Raw genomic sequence first — 17759 nt, 5'->3', positions numbered from 1 at the left:
TGCTCTCCCTCGGGGCTGCAGCTTGTGGGAGGGCTGGCCCGCTCAGCGGAGGCTCCGATGGGCCGCTCCCAGCAGTGATCCTGGGGCTTTCCCACGTGGCTCCCCAGCCATGTGCACCTCGGACAGGACCAGCCTGGGAAATGGACTTCCTGGCCCCTTCTCCCAGGGGGCGGGGCACCCAGGCACAGGGCCAATCAGGAGCCCTGCAATGGGGCAAGTCCGCATAAGAGAGAGAGAGAAGGGAAGTGCAAGTGCCTCTCTGTCTCTGTCTCTCTCTCTGCAAATGGCGGAGGAGACTTCGGAGCCGCAGGAGATGGCTCAAAGAGCCGCATGCGACTCCGGAGCCGAGGGTTGCCGATCCCTGATTTAGGGATTCATCAAAATACACAATTTGATTAGGGGTTCCTGCCCTTTAGCCTACAGTTGTATTATGTTATTTTGTAAAAATGCCACTTGCTACTATCAATATAGATGCTAGATGTTGATAGTTGCACAATCAGCTGTAGTACTTGACTGTTTAATACAGTGGTTCTCAACCTTTCTAATGCCGTGACCCCATAATATAGTTCCCCATGTTGTGGTGACCCCCCAACCACTTATTTTCATTTCTCCATCAGTAATTACTAGGAGTAAAATGGCCTTTATAGTTTCTCCTATTCATTTTGAAGAGGCTTGTGCAGAATATTTGGGGGACCAGTAAAAATAAGTGGCCAACCAAGGAACACTGTGTCAATTAAGTGCTAAAGCAGAATTAAAAGAAGCTTTGATGGAATGAAGAAAAGGTGGATACACCATTAGGAAGAAGGGATGCTACACTATGAGCAGCATAGATATTTATGATGCTATTCGGTATCTGCTTACAGCAGGATATAACTGTTAAAAAAATGATTATTTTCAAGGTGGCACACAAAAAATGAAAGCAATATATCAGGAATGAGGCTGGAGAACAAGAACTAGCAGTAACTAGAATCAAGAGTAGTTATATGCATACAAATCAGATACTTTCCACAACCTTGAAAAAAAAATTATAGGTATTTCTCATTTAGTAACTACAGTTTGGACTGGCAATTCAGTTGTTAAGCAAAGCAGTCCCTAAATGAAACTGCAACTGTGCTTACTATCTTAATTCAGCTTTCTTTTGCTTTTCAGGCCTGCAAAGATCATAAATGCAGGCATTGGTTACAAAATTACTTTTTTATCACTGTCTTAAGTGCAAACAGTCACTGTCCAAGACAGCTGCTAAACAAGGACTACCTGTATCCATGGACTTAGAAACATGGAAGGAAAAAGTATAAAATTTAAAAGTTTGAGCACATATCGATAGAGTTTAATCACTGTATAGTACAAAGTTAAACATGATAAAGATCAATTTGGCTAGAAGTGTCTAAAGTCCCCCTTGAAACATACAGGCCTTAACCTCTTTGTCTTCCAGAAAGCCATTAAAATCTGACTCTTCTCAAAGACATTGGATCAAGATAGCATTTTTTTTGTTTGGGGGGGTTGAGAGGGTACTATCATAGTGCTGATGCTTTTAGAGTTTTAAGCTTGTGTTTTTATTACTTCTGAGTTTACTAGTTGCCTAGGGTTGTTTATATAGGCAGCTACATAAATTTTTCAAAGGAATAAATAATCAAATAGACAGGACCTCTGCATGAATATGGTTGCATCCTACGTTGCAATAAAAAAAACTAATATGTGAGACTTCTTCTGAGAGGTAAAATTCTGGACATGCAGCTAAGTGTCTGAAGAGTTGAAATTTACTGCCATGTCTGAAGTGAAGTCTATTATCTTGAGTGCAAGAGTCAAAAGGCAGACTTATGCTATGGAAAATGCAATTCAACCTAATTCATAGATGCAATATGCAGAGCTTTAGGGATAAAAATGTGTTTTATTTATTATTTATTTATAATGTTGTTTATTGCCTGCCTTTTTCTCATGGAGGTCAAAAGTGCATACATAAAGATCTCCCTGACTTTATCTCCACAACAGTAATCTTGGCAACTTTAAGACCTGTGGACTTCAACTCCCAGAATTCCCCAACCAGGCTATGTTGGCTGAGGAATTCTGGGAGTTGAAGCCAATAAGTCTTTTTTTTTCCTAAAAGTTTTATTTTTAAGAATTACAATCTTAGTAAACAACATGTTGTCTGGGTTCAGATATTTAACAGTAACTTCTTCAATGGAAATCTGTTCAATACTACACAATCCAGTATTTTTTTCCCTAATCCTCCTTTCTTCCCCATATTTTTCCATTTTCCCCTCACTACACATTTACAATTTTTGGTACTATTTTGGTATATAGAGTTATAAGCATCTTCATCATATTTTACTAATATACAAATAACATTAATATCAATTCATAAATCAGTAATGTCAATGTCAATATCCTGTTTTTCGTGCTCTTGTTAAGGGTTGATTTTCTTATTTCCCATATCAAAAGAAAAAAAATGCTATTTTAATTCTAAATCATATCTTTCATTATAAAAGTCTAATTATATATAAGGGTCATCTGTTCTTTTAATCTTATTCAAACAAGTATTTAAACATATAATACTCCCTCTAAAAGGACAAATCTTCTGTTTTTTAAGTCTGACTCTCGCTTTCTTTCTTTGCCAAGTAGCTTTCCAAGCCAGGGCAATTAGATAGCCCAGGAATTTTCTATTTTTGTGAAAATTGCTTGGCATGAGGAAGACAATTTAGGTAGGGTATTGGGGGGGGGGGAATTCCTCTCATTTATATTCATTAAACAACTCCCAGTTCCTTTTTTTCCTCAATTTCTTTTTTTATTCCCTGTCTCCCAAGTTGTGACATTTCCCCTAACAGCTCTATATTCCGTTTTTTAAAACCTTCTTCCTTGCCATCAGATACTTTTTCAGACCTAAGGGGTAAAGGGTCTTTTGCATTTTCATTATTGTAGCTAAGTCTTGCAGTAATTTGTTTGTATATAGTCGTTTATATTTCCCTTCTTTTATCTCTTCAATCTCTAAATCCATTTCCTCTGGTTTCTGGTTTATTTGTTCATACTTGGTAGTCATTATCTGGGAACTTTCTAGTTATAGATTTAATTTGGAGATTTGCTCATTTATATTGTCTAAATTGTTTTTAGTCTCATTATGATTTCTTTTTATGTCCACTTTGTATGCAACAACAGTTTTGTGACTTCATCACATCAAAGCTTTGGGTGCGTGTAAAAAGAAGTTTTAGTAAAAATCAAGTCTTATTTTAAAGAATAATTATATAGTGTTTGCAAGTCAACTCTCTGTACTTTCTTATGATGACTGGACAACATTTTGTATTAACATTCATAGTAATGTAATTCTTTCAATTGCTAAAAGGCAAGTTAAGTCCTATTTACTGAAATTAAAATATTCTTTATTGTAGTAAAAAATAATGATTTGAATAACTGTGGTTGTTTTCCTAATGCCATATGTTGAAAAGGAACTGTTTCCTTATATGTAACTATATTTTCTTAATTAAAACTTGTGAATCATCCTGATATTAGATCTTATTTATAGTTAAAGTCAATGCCTGAACATTTTTTTCACGAATATTTTCATCCTTCTTTAGAAAATTGTCATTTAAAATGCTCATACATATACAGGTACACAACTTCTGTTTCATTTCAAATATGCCCTTTATTTTTCCATAAATAATCACATTTTTCAAGCTGCACTAACAAAAGGTTCCCTTTTTGACAAGTTGACATTATCTATACACTATTGTTCAGGTGGTTGAAAACAAGTTAACTTTTACCTACTGCTATTTTGTTGTTTGCTTCACACCATCAACAGAGCTTCAATTTCAACGCGACCTACTTGAAATTGAAAATGCAACCTTCCCCAAATAATAGATGAGGGATTATCTGGGTTGACATCTTGAATAGGGCTTATTCTCTGAGCCTGTGACCTAACACATGAAGAAACTTCTACAAACTACCTACGTGCAAAACCGGTAATAATTATATTCTCCCAGGGGGCTTAAATCCATTGATCTTCACGTGTAGTGTTAACTTTAATGATCACAGAGGTTGAAAATAATAGGAGAAATGAACAGAGAGGCAGAGCTAAATAACTTAAAAACTGTTTCTTGATATTCAAGATGTTCCTAACTTTACAAGTCAAACTCACAAGATCTGCAAAAGCATAAAACACAATCAAACAGACCCACAATTGACAGTACAATAAAATAATGATACAATTAGAAAACAAATGAATCTATGAAAGATTCATATGCCCCAAGATTATGATCAATTATATAAACAATGAATTTGCAAATTCTTGGTGGGATGCAAAGAACAACATAACTTGTTTCTTTGTAACAAAACATTTAATTTGAAGAGCAGTCATCCCTCGTGCCACACGATGCTTTCAAAACTATCATGATAAAAATTCATTCTGAAAAGTGAAAAGCCCTTTAATTAGAAAGGAAGATTATACAGATCCTTATGTGCCTAAAAAGTATTACATTGTTAAGCTGAGAATTCTTGATTATGTCTTGTGTATCAGGAGTCTTGGTGACTAGTATCTGCTTAGGAAAAGCATGTAGCTTAAGTACATAGTTTACATGGTTATCTGTGGCAGAATGAATTGAAAAGCATAACGATCAAGATTCAGAAAGTAAGTGTAAAATTCAAAGGGGATGAGATTTTCTGGATGACCAACGCATTGTTATTTGTAGTATCAAGATCTTGGGGGAAAATAGACATAGAAGAAAAAAGAAAAAGAAACAAGCATACAAGTAGAAGAACCATAGAAAGAGAATATACAAATATATAAATCCTGCACAGTATGCAAATGTATCAGGAGATAGACTGTTTTTCCAGCAGAATGAATGGAATGGCAATGCAAGGAAATAACAATAGCACATAGATTTATATACCACTTTACAGTGCTTTACAGCCCTCTCTAAGCGATTTACAGAATCAGCATATTGGCCCCAATAATCTGGGTTCTCATTTTATTGACCTTGGAAGGATGGAAGGCTGAGTCAACCTTCAGCCGTTTAGAATCAAACTTCTGGAATGAGCATTGAATTAATCTGCAGTACTGCATTCTAACCACTGCGCCACCACCATAGAATATGGAAACTACTCAGAACAGAGGGATTATGATACAAAATATCACAGAAATATGTTGCACATATGTTAATGGGAAGTGTAAGATTTTGGGAATAGCAGTGGTATGTCAAAAGTGGACTGACATTATTACAACACTAATAAACAAGAAAAAATGTTGAAATCATAACTTCTCTCATGATCTTGAAAAAAAATGGCAAAGCCGCAAGTGTAATATACAAGTTGAGATGTGGTATACTTGCAAAGTAGTTCTACAATTGTTTAGCATGTAAAGACTGTACCTCTGCTTGATAATTGGAAGAATTCTATTATTGTTCCCCTATAAAAATGGAAAGATACCACAAAACTAAATGCAAAAGAAAATAAGGACATTAGTTTATTAAGTTTATTATGTCTGTTGAAATTTATAATAGTGCAAAAGGAATAATGGGCAATTTGTATTATTTCTTTGTTTGTTTAGTAAATGTATTTCCGACCCTCACGTATTATGGCTTTATGCTGAGCAGAAGGTGCACTCAAGAGTTTTTGTCTTCAAAACTTCTTAGAAAATATATGACTGCTAAAAAGAAAGTTTAATGGACATTTCTTTACTTAGAAGAGTCACAAGATATAGCCTGAGTATTGACTATTTTGTACCAATATGGAGTTTCACATTCTACATTGATTGTAGAATGTGAAAAAGGCAGTAGAATGAAAGGAAAACATACGTAGAAATAAATGGAATGCTTGGTAAAATGTTCCGGGTATTAGGAATATGACAACTATAGACTAAATATGACAACTAAACAGACTATATATATGTCTGTTTAGTTGTGATAAAAGATAGATAGATAGATAGATAGATAGATAGATAGATAGATAGATAGATAGATAGATAGATAGATAGATAGATAGATAGGATGCATAAGGATTGCATTAGAGGTGTATCATTCAGGAATATGAGTGTTTATGTATGTTTTATGCAGAGGAGGCTGTGTTGTTGAGCAGAGAACCCAAATAATTTGTAGAGACTGTTAAATAGATTGTATGATGGATTGAGGAGCAAGAATCTGGAAATTAATATATTGAAGGCCAAGCTATTTTTCAGTAAGTGAGAATTTGTTTTATTATTATGTATGCCTAAATACCAAGAACAAGTAGCTGAACATTTATTAAAAATGGAGACATTTTAAGACATACACATGCTGTTAGAAACACAATGGGGCCTGTGGGGATGTTTTTTTTCCTTCAAAATATGTGAAAATATCTACATATAAGAATATGCTTTTGACTAAAAAGACCAATGTGAAAGAATTCTGTTGTGATGTTTGAATCGCACAGAGATAACTGAATGGGGATCAAAGTGCAAAACAAACATAGCAAAAATAAAGGAAGTGAGTTGAATGGGAAAGGAAGGGGAAGTTAAATAAACTGCGGTTGGATGAAGTTGATAAGATCCACAGTAAGAAAGAGGTAGGAAGCTAAAAGAAAAAAAGTATTGTGCCAGACTTCTCCCAACAGGCTAATTAAATAGGCACAGAAGATCCAAGAACTTTTTATAAGGTAGTTTTATTATAGAAACACTAAGGAACTTTTTAAAGAATTCTTAAAAGAATTTGAGCGACTGCTGGGCATGAAGTACAAGCTTTGTGTATTTAGATTTCTTGTACCTGTTTATCTTACTGGTTTTATTTGAAGAGCAACAAACAATTATCTTTTGATTGGGATATGTATTTTACATATCTGTTTGTGGCTTTGGTACCAGTCTAGTGTACAATAGGTTGTTCACTTTTGACAACATGAAAGCTAGCTCAGATTGTGTATGACCATAGTGGAAAGGATGATGGTTTGCAAGGATAGAAAAGGATTTCTGATGGTGTTGGAGTAAATAAGTTTAATAAGATTTTTTCCCCCTTTGTTTTTTTCTTCTAATTTCTTTTTCTCGTGTTTCTTGTATCCTTTCTATGCTTTGCAGAACTGCTTATTCCAAAAAGGAATAACGTAAGGGGTATTCATATATGTATATATTCCCAATAAATAATTGATAATATCTGTTGGCATTTGGTTGTGCTTATTTCTTGAGGTGTGTGGGGGGGGGGAGGGAGACTGATATAATATGAGGCATTGGCTTGTTTTCCATTAAATGACTCAGTTTAGAAACAGAATTAAAATTAAAATCTCATTTCCTTTGAAACCTTGCAGATGAATAACTTAATTAGTTCTACCGTTTTCCCCTGTTAACTTTGTTCAGAGATATAGGAGGTTTTGTATCTGAGTCTTTGGCTAAGAAGAAGAGGCGCAAATGGATACTACTACTAATAGCTTTATTGTCCTTCTGCTTTTCCCAACTCTGCAGATGCCTCAGAATTCCACTGCTGCTTTGGTCCCAGCTCCAACATCTGCTTCCTCCACGGGGAACGAGTTCCATATTTCATCAGCTAAGCACAACAGCATTTTGCACTGACTGCTCCTTCCTCTCCACATGGCCTTTCTACTAGTGTCAGCATACCTTCTGCTGACCCCTGCTCAGGCTGCTCCAGTTGAAAATGGGGCTCTCGTGGAGATGCTGACACCACAAATCTTACTCAGCAATAAGAGTGAACACTATTTAGCACAAGTGAGACCTCCTGGCACAAGCAGACAAATACCTCAGACAATTATCATTGGCGTGCGTAAAGGAGGGACCAGGGCCTTACTTGAAATGTTGGATGTTCACCCAAACATTGTGGTAGCAGCTACTGAAGTCCATTTTTTTGACTGGGATGAAAATTATGTGAAAGGAATTGACTGGTATAGAAGCCTGATGCCATTTTCATATGAAAATCAAATAACTATTGAGAAAACACCAGGCTATTTTACCTCACCACAGGCTCCCGAAAGGATTCATGATATGAATAGCTCTATTAAACTGCTGCTTATTCTAAGAGACCCCACAGAGAGAGTTATCTCTGATTACACCCAAGTCTATTACAATAGACTGGAAAACCACAAGTCTGTTCAGCCCTTTGAAGACATTGTTATAAAAAATGGAGCCCTTAATACCAAATACAAGGCTATCCAGAGAAGCCTGTATGACATCCATATGGGGAGATGGCTTAAATATTTCCACTTGGATCAGATTCACATAGTTGATGGGAATACCTTGATCAGAGACCCTCTTCCTGAATTGCAAAAAGTGGAAAGATTCCTTAATCTGCCTTCCAAAATTTTGTCTTCAAATTTTTATTTTAACCAGACCAAGGGCTTCTATTGCATTAGGAGTGATGGAAGAGAGAGATGTTTGCATGAATCAAAAGGGCGCCCACATCCTGTGGTCAATAGTACTGTCTTAGAGCAACTTTACTCCTACTTCAGAGAGCACAATGAAAAATTTTATAGAATGATTAATCATTCTTTTGACTGGCATTAGTAACTCTGATTTTGAAGAAAAGGGTTTCCTTGTAAACGGTCCTCGGATAAATTATTTTCAAGTTCTTCCTGTTAAATTCTGGGTTGCATTCATTTTGATAAGAAGATGGTTATTTTCTTCCTTGTGAGAGAGTCCAGGCACGAGTTAGTGTGCTCAAGAAAGATAGGCTTAACTTTGGCTTTTAATTACCGTGGGAATGAACTTTGCACCAGCTCAAAGTCCCCTGACCTCATAACTCAGTGGAGTTATGTCAGAACTACACTTACATTGTCTTTTTATTCAGATTTATGAACAAAAGAAGCTTCGCAGAAAACCACTTTAACTGATGCTTTAAAAATGTATAGCTGAAATGTTACTATTCTACTTAACAGGTTTTGTTGGCTGCTGTTATTTTTCTATCCAGCTCCATGACAGTGGGACTGATTTTTAGATCTTTTCATACTGTAAGATAATTATATATTAGAAGAAAAGATGACTTAGTGGTTCCATTATATCATTTTATTTATTCAGTGAAATTATAACTGTAAAGTATATGCCATTTAAATACCAAAAGTGAGTTTAAACAGTTTTGGTTTATGTTATGGGTCCCTCCATGTAGAATATTTGTAATCAGTAACACAGTTATTATTCACATAGGTTTTAAAAAATAAAAATTATTAAGCTTTTAATATTCCCAATTGAAGCAAGAAAGCTCTAAAGTAACCCACTATACCCAGTAGACATCAGGAATTTTAAGCTGTATTCTTAGACGTCATATCAATTATGTAATCATATAATCATATAAATTATGATTAGATGATTAATCGTATAAATTGTATGAGCCAGCCTTCATAAATGCATAATTATTATCTTGTTTGTATTTTGTAATCACTTGTTCCAATAGTTTATTAATTGTGTTAATTTGGCACATTTATGGGAAAAAAATTGCCTGCTCTCCAAAGTGTGGAATAATTTTTTGTAATATCTATTTGAAAACCAGATGTATTCAAGTGCAGAGTAACTTTATGTGGTACTGTATACTATTCACACAATATTCAAAATAATCAAGTATGGGTTTCTGATTTATCTATAAAACTATAAAATCTACATGGATGCATTAGGATTTGTTTATAATACATTTTTACTGGATAGTGTAACAGTCATCTTTGCTTCTCATATTTGCCATCTCTGGGGATTGTGTAGATCTAAACACATATCACTATCATACATTGTTGGCAAATGAAAGTGTTTGGTTAGCAGTCAAGGATGCAGACTTTACAAAAAAAGATGCTAATTTTTTGTAGGGCGTAAAATTGTAGAGTTAGAAGGTACTTTAACACTCACAAAGTCAATCCCCAGTCAGTGCAGAAAATTCAGTTTTATAGTATCCTTGATGGATGGCCTTTATTTAAATGGTCCTTAAAAAACTGAAATACATGAGATCTCTGAGATATTTAAACAGTTTGTATTCTTGGCTGTTTTAAATATATGTAGTCCTTGACTTACAACAGTTCATTTAGTGACCATTTGAAATTATAGTGGGATGGAAGAGAGTGACTTCTGACTGTTATGACCATTGCAGCATCCCCAAGGTCACATGATCAAAATTCAAACACTTGGCAACTAACTCATATTTATGAGGGTTGCAGTGTCCCAGTGTCATGTGATCACTTTTTGCAACCTTCTGATAAGCCAGAAATCAATGGGAAAGCCAGATTCACTTAACAACCTTTTTAGTAACTTAACAACTACAGTGAATTGCTTAACAACTGTGTCAAGAAAGGTCATTAGATGGGCAAAACTTATTTAACAAATGTCTTGCTTAGCAACAGAAATTTTGGGCTCAATTGTGGTGGTAAGTCAAGGACTACCTGTACTTATTTGAAACTGCTATTCTTATAATTTCAACTAATTGGTATATTTTGTTCTTCTAAATAAGAACAAAGATACCACCCTTACAGATAAAGAGTGGACTGCAGTGCACCTAAAGATATTTTGGAAATATGAGGCTATATATTTCCTACCAGATCTAATAAAAGTATTTTTTTCATTAATTGAAAAATCAAATTAAAATGGAAGCTGTCATGCTGCAAAGTAAAGTAATCAGCATTATTATTATCTTTATTTACCAAATTCCTTTGAATCAAAAGAATTTGCTTGGAACTCTCTGTAGAGAACACATATAAAATAGAATCTAGCACCATAAAGAGTCCATAGTACCTTTTCCAGTATAGACTTGGATCAATCATGCAACTTATGATCTCTTAATATTATCTACATACAGAAGCTCTGGTTAAATTGTGATACATCAGATTTGTCGCAAGCATCATTTTGCTAGATAAAGTTGATGTTTTTGTAATGAAAAATATTTTTGTATTACTGTTCCTGGCAAAATCTTCTTAATGCAGTATATAAAATCTTAGAACCACAAAATACAAATACAACCTGAACTGCTGCATAGAATTTTAAAGCATTGGTAAGAAGTTTAAAATGAACATGGATAGCCAATGTCCTTAAACTATAGGGGAACATAAAGGCATTTAAAGAATCATTTAAAGTTATATCCTTAGCCAGAGGTGGAACTGTTCAGAAAGAGTCCTTGTGACCACTAACCTAAAAGATCTCACCAAAAGACCCCTGAGCAGGTTTTTAACTGTTTTTCTTAGATCCAGACAGGATCTTGTAAGTCCTTCAAAAAAACTAATCCCAAGCTATGCTTAAAAGTGCTTAAGTTTTAAATTTAATTTTTAAAGGCCACTCAAATTTATTATGTCCAGAGCAGGATATAAGCCCAGTAAATAAAAATAAATAAGTTGTACTTTACTTGGCTCCAGAAATATAGCCAGTGCAGATGGTGCAAAATTTGTGTTATATAGTTTGATCTTCAGAGCAAGCAAACAGTGGAATTTGGTCCTGAATCGTCTTTAAAATAAGTTCTACAAACAACATTATAGCACTTAAACTTTATATAACCAGATTGCATCCCACAAGGACTGGGGAGAATATGTTTGGTCAAATGATCCGAAAGGATTTAAACTGAAAGTCAGAGCTAAATATTTCAGATATAACATACTGTATACTAGAATTATAATGGGGCCTTAAAACCACTTACCGTATTTTCCAGCGTGTAAGACGACTTTCTAAACCCTGAAAATCTTCTCAAAAGTCGGTGGTCGTCTTATATGCAGGAATATACGGGTAGCTGTTCTCTGAATTTAAAACCAATCTGCCCCCTAGTGGCCAGCCCTTTTTTTTTTTTTTTACAGAAATAAGCAATAACAGGACAAAGCTTTCTAGCAGCAAAGGAATGGAGCTCCTATTGTGCTCATCTATAAACAGAAATTCAATATTGTACTGTATTTTCTGGCGTATAAGACGACTTTCTAAACCCTGAAAATCTTCTCAAAAGTTGGGGGTTGTCTTATACGCCCAGTCGCCTTATACGCCGGAATATACGGTAACTGCCCCAGGATTTGCTGGGTGAAAAAAAAAAACATTGCCAAGAATGGGCTGTGCGATAAGTTCCTGAGTTCCCTGATTTTTTTTTTCCTTCAGAGATGGAGAAAGGCATAAAGGGACCAGTTGTTCTTGACTTGCTCCCAACAAGTAGACTAGAAAATAAAAATAGTGGGACTTTTAAGAAAAATGGACAGCCATTAGTCTGAAATGATATAGGGTCTCCTGCTTGAACAGGGGTTGGTTAGAAGATCTTCAAGTTCCCTTCCAATTCTGTTATTCTGTTAGTAACTAATGTTTTTCTTTAAAAGTATAGTTAGATGTATAACTTGAACTTCAAGCACAGATAGGACCCCATGGCAGGAGACACCACTGGAGAAAAGATCTCAAGATGTATGGGAATTTGTAAAAAAAAAAAAAAAGGTACTAAATGCACAATAGCAAATAATTTAACAACCAAAAACACAGCAAAATTTTGTGATGACAAAAATAGCAGAAGATAGCAGAAACCAATCTAATTACACACAAAAAAAACCACAAGGTGCTGAAAATCAAAAAGACACATATAAGAAGAGGAAAAGAATAAACCACCTCTCTTCAGGAGGTGAGGAAGAGATTTGGTGAATCACAGTTTGACAGCACTTGGGAAGTCTCCAGAGCCAGACACAAAATGATTGGCGATAAAGCATCGTGAAAACACTACAGTGATTAATAGAATTCGGCATGGATTTCTCAAGAACAACTCTGGTTGGAGTTACCGGACACTGTTTCCATTATTATTGGATATATATTTTTTGTGGACTGTGAAAAATGGTAAACATAATTATCTTCATTTTGACAAAGCATTTTTAAATTAATTTTTATTGAAGACTTTTACACAATAATAGCAGCTTCCAATTTTCTTTACAGTGGTTACAAATACATCTATCATCTATATTTCCTCTTTAAGATTACATCATAATTCCCTTCTTCTCATTCTTTACCCTTTCTAATAATCAAATCCATACTTTCCAGGGTTTTTTATGTTCTCAGCAAATAGTCCATAAAAGGTTTCTATTTGGGAAATGTTTTATAATTAGCAAAATGGCCCGTTTCTCTACTTTGAGTCTGTTGTTCAGGATATCGAAGTAAGGTACAGCAATGAATTAATTGAATCTGCTAAGGAAGATTCCTGATTAATAAGAGCATCTGGGTTCCCACAGATAGTACAGAGAACATGGAAATCTTGTATACCTGATGTATTTGCATCCCATATCAGTTTTGCTCCTTCAGATTTCCCCTATTACAAGACTTCTATTATCTGGACTGTGCCTCTGATCACATCAACCTCAAAATTGTTTTCAGACATCTGTCTAATATTTCCCTGGAATTAATTAGAGAAAAAAAGAAAATAAAGCTGAATGTCCCTCATATATAGATGGCTGTTTAATCTGAAGCTGCTCATAAAACATCTCAAATTTAGGCATGCAAATGAGAAACTGAATCTGAGGGCCATGGGGCAGAACACCTTACCTCCACCACCTGTTCAGTAGCCATTCCAAAACTGTATCATCACCCTTTGAACTTCATTGTTGAGGAAGTTTTGAACTTTGGGTCTCTTGGTGTTGGGATCCTGAACCCACCTTCTACATACTAAATCATATTGATGCAGTTTTGCACTGAGCTACACAGCTAAGATTGTTGGATTTATTATCCTGTAGTGGTAGGTAAAGTCTCAAGTAAAGCTCCTATCAAACTATAGATCCCTTCCCATGAATTGCCCTGTTATCTCTTGGTGCATGACTGGAGCATTCCTGTAGGATGACTGGATTGTAGCCCTTTATTTTCTGCTTTTCCGTTGAACATAAAAGTCTTGCTGGATCAATCAAAACCTTTTTAGCCTAGCATCTTGTTTCCTTCTGTGACAAAAAACACACGCCAAGAAATGTATGGCAATCTCATAAGCAGAGCATGAATACAATGACACTGTTCATTTGATAGTTTATTACTCATTTTAGTGTGATTACTTTCTTGATTCTATTTTTTTTTTAATAAGCAAAGGTACTTAAAAACTGCTTTGGTACTCATACTTTCTGCATTTCACCCAATAATGGTTATATTCTCTTAGATTTCCTTTTTCTGATCAGCAATATTTAAAATGACTGTAATCTTTGTTTCTGTTTTTCCCTCAGAGTTAAAAGCTTATGATCCCTAATAATTATTATAATTAATAACCGGAATAACTTTTTCCCAGGGAGCTGTCACCAGTGGCTATTATACAGAGCTTTCGTGATAGCTATTAGAACTACCTGGTGATTATGACTGCAGTTGTAGCACATCTCATTTGAAGCAACCTGCTTTCTTGGCAAAAAGCATTGCTCAGCTGCCAGGGAATGTAGTCCGTGCCTGAGGCAGAGTCAAAGCTATTATGCCTCAAAACAGTACAAACAATGGCAATTTCCCCTAACTTCAGAAATACTACCCTACAGAAAGATTAGAGCTTGGCTACCATTGTCCTTTTGGCTACACTAGCTAGGAATAATGGGAATTAAAATTCAACATGCCTAGAAGGCAGATTGGGGAAAGCCAAGGAAATATTAGCTCTGGTGATCAATTTTGGGTTTTTCATAGAACTGCATAAAAGGGACTGTGGTCCGGGTCCTGTAACATAGTGCAGCCCTGCGGTATGTTGACAGGTGCAAGCCATGAATTATGACTGATCAGTTATAGGTGAGCAGTGAAAGAGTGGATAGAGACTACCATTGCTGCTTTGTGAGATCGCTCGCTCAATTGTTATACAGGTAGTCCTCGGCTTACAACATTTTGTTTAATGACAGTTCAGAATTCAATTCACAGTTACAACGGCAACTCTGAAAAAAAGTGACATTACCATTTTTCACATTTATGACCTTTGGAGTATTCCCATGGTCATGGGGTCAAAATTTGGAAGTTTGATAACTGGTTCATATTTATGACAGTTGCAGTGTCCTGGGGTCACGTGAACAGCTTTTGTGAACTTCTGATGAACAAACTCAATGGGGAAGCCAGATTCACTTAACAACAGTGCTACTAACTTAACTGCAATGATTCACTTAACAGCTGTGGCTAGAAAGGTTGTAAAACTCACTTAGCAAATGTCTCACGCAACAACATAAATTTGAGATTCAATTGTGGTCATAAGTCAAGGACTACGTATAGTTGCTCTTTCTACAATGCTTCCAGAATACAGCCCTCCAACTGATTTTTTTTTCTTAACTTTAATTTTATTAAAGTTATCAAAGTATAAAATACAAATGAAATTGTGGGGAAATGGGGGAGGGAAAAGAAGAAAGAAAGAAGTGGAGGAGAAAGGAGAAAAAAAGAAAAGCATTGACTTTTGACTCTTTAGCACAGTAGAGTAACATGCCTCCAACCAATGGTGGGATTCAGCCGGTTTGCACTGGTTCAGTAGAACCGGTAGCTAAATTTTGTTGAGTTCAGAGAACCAGCTGAACCAAAGCTGCTTCTGGAATCCGTTCTAGGCTTCAGAGGCCTGGAGGAGGTCTCCCAGGCCTAGAACAGCCCGCCAGAAGTGTGCTGATGTCACTTCCGGAAGTCTGTTCTAGGCCTCAGAGGCCTGGAAGAGGCATCCCAGGCCTAGAACGGCCCACAGGAAGTTGGTTGATGTCACTTTCAGAAGTCTGTTCTAGGCCTCAGAGGCCTGGAGGAAGCATCCCAGGCCTAGAACAGCCCACAGGAAGTGCATTGATGTCACTTCTGGAAGTCTGTTCTAGGCCTCGGAGGCCAGTCCTGCATCCATGCAGAGAACCAGATGTTAAGGTATTTGAATCCCACCACTGCGTCCAACTGTTTATGGCTCTCTAAGATTTGGTATAGCAATGGCCACTATTGCCTTATCTGATACAGCAATATAAAGCTGCATGAAGCTTTTGCATATTGGCTGAAAATGTTGAGTGTTTTGGTATTTTCCCCTGCAATTAATCTCCCAAAGAACACAATCTAGATGGATTACTGGGGTATCAACCTGATTTATCAGAAGAGCTTTCACCCATTTATTTCCTCAGCAATTCTGAGAAACTTTTAAGAGAGTAAATTCTTTTAACAACTGAGTAGTGTCAGTGAGAAGTCTATTATATTTAGCCGAACTGTGTTTGCCACATTTTTCTTTAAAGTCTAAATCCTTTAGATTGAATTTTAATCCAATTCTCCAAACCAGTTTTAACTTCTGAGCTATCACACTGTTTGCAGAGTTCCCACAGTAGCATTTTCTGCTCAATCAGTGATTAGTTTAAATAATCCTGAGAGCGCAAACATGCAGAAAGTTACCGTGGAATCAATTCTTAATAAATAAAAGAGTGCGGTGGATCAGAATTTATGTATCTCTTTTCTGTTTGCTGTCCCCTACTTCTTTGCTTTCCTTAGTATTCAGTGCATACTTCGTACATTAATAATCTCAGCATGTCTTGGTCAGAAGTGTAATTCCATTCAAATTAATTGTTTTGTTTTCATTGCTAGACTGCAAAATTGAATAATAATACTTTAATGTGGGTTAGATGTAACAATCTTAGTTGGTTTTATGGTTTTATCCAATACAGTATGCATTAGGCTGTTCTATTAAATTATATTATCCCAATGGTAAAAAAAATATATTACTAGTAAATATTTTCACACCAAGACACATTTTAAGTTGGATGACAGAGCTATCACATTATTTCTATGTTAAGATGATGCAGTGATACTTTCTGGGATTGAGCTTTGTCTAAGGCGGGTTGGGAATCTTAGCTGATTTATGAGTTGTGGACTTCAACTCCCAGAATTCCTGAGCCAGCATGGCTGGCTCAAGAATTCTGGGAGTTGAAGTCCACAAGTCATAAAAGAGCCAAGGTTCCCCACCCCTGGTCTAAGGAGAGGTTTGGTAGCCCTTGTCACCCACGGATACTCTTCAACTTATAATCACAACGGAGACCAGAATTTCCATTGCTAAGCAAGTTGGTTGTGAAGTGAGTCGTGCTGATTTTATGACTCTTTTTGCCACAGTTGTTAGGCAAATCACTGCAGTTTTTAAGTTAACCATGTGGGCATTAAGTGAATCCGACTTTCCCCATTGACTATGCTTGTTGGAAGTCAGCTGGGGAGGTCAAAATGAGATCACATGACCAAAATGCCACAACTGTTGCAAATACATGTCAGTGCCAAGTGCCTGAATTTTGATCACAGGACTGGAGATGCTGGACCCTCATAAGTATGAGGAGCGATTGTTCTTCCAAAACACATAAAGTAGAGCTGGTAGATGTCATACATATTCTTAGAATAAGCCATCCACTTCATGTGCATTATGCCAGTTTATTGAAAACGTGTGGATGAATTAATATTTTTTCTTTGATCAGAATGTACCCAGAATGTTTCTCAGAAGGAGATCAAGTTCTACATCAGAGGTCCCCAACCTTTTGGGCACCAGGGACCGGTTCCGTGGAGAGAGGTTTTTCTGTGGACTGGAGGGTGTGTGTTTTGTGTGCTACCTGCATCTCACAGATGGGGCATTGCTTGTTTGTGCGGACCAGTTGCTGGCATGCCACGGCCCAGTACTGATCCACGGACCAGGGGTTGGGGACCCCTGTTCTACATAATAGCTATCACTGTGTCCCAGCAGTAGGTTCAAATGATATGTGTTGGATATATTGGTTATGGTTTATGGCTGTAATACTAATAAAATATATGGGTTTAAAAACACTAAAACACGAAGTAGCAATAAGGAACACTTACAACAGGGTTGCCAACTCTATGGAACTGAGAACCCCACTACACATAAGGTGTAGCTTATTCAAGCAGCTGTCTACAAGAAGGTGGGACCAGGAACCATTGAGAGAAGTTTGGGGATTTTGAT

General features: G+C 36.3%; 1 protein-coding gene across 2 annotated transcripts in view; it reads left to right on the top strand.

Annotated features, from left to right (window-relative positions):
• HS3ST1 (heparan sulfate-glucosamine 3-sulfotransferase 1) overlaps positions 1-9654 on the top strand; it is a 95845-nt gene extending 86191 nt beyond the window's left edge. For both annotated transcript variants that reach the window (XM_039352352.1, XM_039352353.1), the window contains exon 2: positions 7409-9654. In XM_039352352.1, coding sequence (XP_039208286.1) covers positions 7535-8461 — 927 coding nt within the window. In that variant the 5' untranslated portion in view covers positions 7409-7534 and the 3' untranslated portion in view covers positions 8462-9654. The remainder of the gene's footprint in view (positions 1-7408) is intronic.
• The last annotated feature ends 8105 nt before the right edge of the window (positions 9655-17759 follow it).

The sequence above is a fragment of the Crotalus tigris genome, unplaced genomic scaffold (assembly GCF_016545835.1).
Source record: "Crotalus tigris isolate CLP2741 ecotype Arizona unplaced genomic scaffold, ASM1654583v1 scf7180000018427.649456, whole genome shotgun sequence".
Lineage (NCBI taxonomy): Eukaryota > Metazoa > Chordata > Lepidosauria > Squamata > Viperidae > Crotalus > Crotalus tigris.
This window is presented reverse-complemented; position numbering and strand designations above follow the sequence as displayed.